Here is a 2,174-nt window from a genome sequence, read left to right as displayed (position 1 = left end):
AGTTCGAGTGTCAACCCCAATGTAGCAGCAGTGGAAAAACAACAGACAGCACGAGAAATCTTCAGAGAGATGAAGACAACGACAATAGGATATGCCAAGAATTTTGCTGCAATCGGATGTGTTTTTTCTGCAGTCGAGTGCTGCATTGAATCTGTGAGTCCCTCATTTATTGTTTTTATTATCTTAATGAATTTGAAACAGGATTTCTTCAAATTCACACAATTAATTCATCTGTAAAGGTTTATTAATCAGTTCGTTGTACATATATTTATAAATGAATAATTAAATGTTACAGTACCGTGGGAAAACCGACTGGAAGAATGGTACATACGCCGGTGGCTTGACTGGAGGTCTCATAGGTCTCAGAGGTAATCAAATGAGAGTGAAAATATAATTTTTTAATTTAAATCAATGACTACGTGAATTATTCCAGCTGGTGTAAAAGCTGGTATTATCGGTGCTGCTGGCTTTGCAGCATTCTCCACAGCCATCGATTATTACATGCACAAATGAGCCACATAATGTACATAATGAATACATAATTCTTTAAATGAAATAAATGCTTACATAAGTACTGAGATAATAAACCTTAAACTTCAATGACAAATACTTCATTCGTTTCTCCTGCACGTCGACACCACAGATCGTACTTCCAATTAATCCTCTACTTTACGAAAAGTACAAAAATGTAAAAAATTTTGATTAAAATACCTCGAGACGTAAATTACCGAGTTAATTAGATGTGGAAGAATACGGTGGAATATGCAATTTCTTTGTTCCTTATCACAGTAAAAAGGAAGATTTTTCTGTTTGATTTTTATAAGAAAATAATTATTGAGTTGTGTAAAAATAATTAAGTAATCCAGTAGGAAAAGTCGAGATTTCTCGTAGAAATGGAGAATGCTAGAAAAAGTTCTGCTGACGTATAAAAAATTGCACAAAATATCAGACACTTTTTTCGTTGCCAGGCCTCAGCAGTGCAGATTCATAAATCATAATATGTACAAATATGATAATTCAGTGATGAGATGGAAATTTGCAAATAAAATGAGGACTGCAAGGCACTTTTCAGGTTCTACTATGGGTACAGTGGTCTCGCAGCTATCATCACTCATTCGACAATGGAAAACATCGTGTTACCAAAAATATATCGAGTTTTATTTTGATGAATTGATATGGAATTGTGTAACGGTGGCGATTTTTTCATGAATTATGCATGACGAGTCTTGTCTTGTACCGTTACCCCCTTGCACTCGATTGCGTGATTATCTTTTTTGGCACCTGACAAGAAAAAACATTTCAGTCCTCACCGGGCTATTTCCAAGGATTACAACTGCTGGTGTTGGATCTGCGCCTGAACTGCTGCTAGCATCTCCTGCATACGACGAATTTCTGCATCTTTTTCCTGCAATTTCCGGTCTATTTCCGAACCAACTGGTTTCTCTGGCTCGATTACCCTGAGATGGGAGGTAATTATTAGAACTTTACGAATAACTTCTAAAACTTCTAAAACTTAGTAGTTGAGTACTTACGTTTGTCGTCTTGGAGGGGCTGGGGCACCTTTAGCCAACCTCTCACTCCGATAATTCTCGTAATGTACCTCCTGAGTTACTTCTTGCAAATCCTGCATATGAGCACTGGAAAATTAACAAGACAATCATTAAAATCCAATTCTGGAAATATCTAAGAATCTACTCGAGATAGCGAACTTTTCATGAGATCTTTCATTTTAGCCCTTCTTTCGCTCTACAAAAAATGTCCTGATATGAATTCGGCTATCTCCCTTAGATTCCGATATTTCTAGGGAATGATGACAGGAAATAATGATAATCAATGAAAACTCACATGAGCATTGTTCTGAGTTTGATAAAATCACAGTGATCGGGATTCTCCACCTCGACAACACCCCAGGGATACAATCTACCCCGTACCTTCCTGCCCTTGACTTCCAACAGAGTATTAGCCCCACAGACAGCAAATGGCATGGCCTCCTTTAATTGTCTCACTTGCTCCTTGTAATCTTCGTCCTCATCGCTGTCACAGTCAGGCAGTGAATAAATTTTAATTCCATGCTCCTCAATTTCCTCCATTACCCTCTTCTTGAGACGCAATACTTCTTTCTTGGTGAGAACATCTGCTTTTGCAATAACTGGAACGATGTTGACTTTATTGTG

The 2,174-nt window shown here is 37.5% G+C and overlaps 2 protein-coding genes across 2 annotated transcripts in view; one reads left to right on the top strand and one right to left on the bottom strand.

Annotated features, from left to right (window-relative positions):
- The window catches only part of LOC105268764 (mitochondrial import inner membrane translocase subunit Tim22), a 13,058-nt gene extending 12,458 nt beyond the window's left edge, over positions 1-600 (top strand). The window contains exons 2-4 of the mRNA XM_011308581.1: positions 3-153; positions 296-368; positions 434-600. Of these exons, the coding sequence (XP_011306883.1) occupies positions 3-153; positions 296-368; positions 434-513 (304 nt within the window). The 3' untranslated portion in view covers positions 514-600. The remainder of the gene's footprint in view (positions 1-2; positions 154-295; positions 369-433) is intronic.
- A 99-nt stretch (positions 601-699) lies between these two features.
- Positions 700-2,174, bottom strand: LOC105268763 (septin-1; the record flags this gene model as incomplete). Its single annotated transcript, XM_011308580.1, has 3 exons — positions 700-1,457; positions 1,533-1,637; positions 1,846-2,174. Coding segments are annotated over 3 exons (564 nt in total), but the record flags the coding sequence as incomplete, so codon positions are not given.

This window comes from Fopius arisanus, unplaced genomic scaffold (genome assembly GCF_000806365.1).
Source record: "Fopius arisanus strain USDA-PBARC FA_bdor unplaced genomic scaffold, ASM80636v1 scaffold00060, whole genome shotgun sequence".
Classification (NCBI taxonomy): domain Eukaryota; kingdom Metazoa; phylum Arthropoda; class Insecta; order Hymenoptera; family Braconidae; genus Fopius; species Fopius arisanus.
This window is presented reverse-complemented; position numbering and strand designations above follow the sequence as displayed.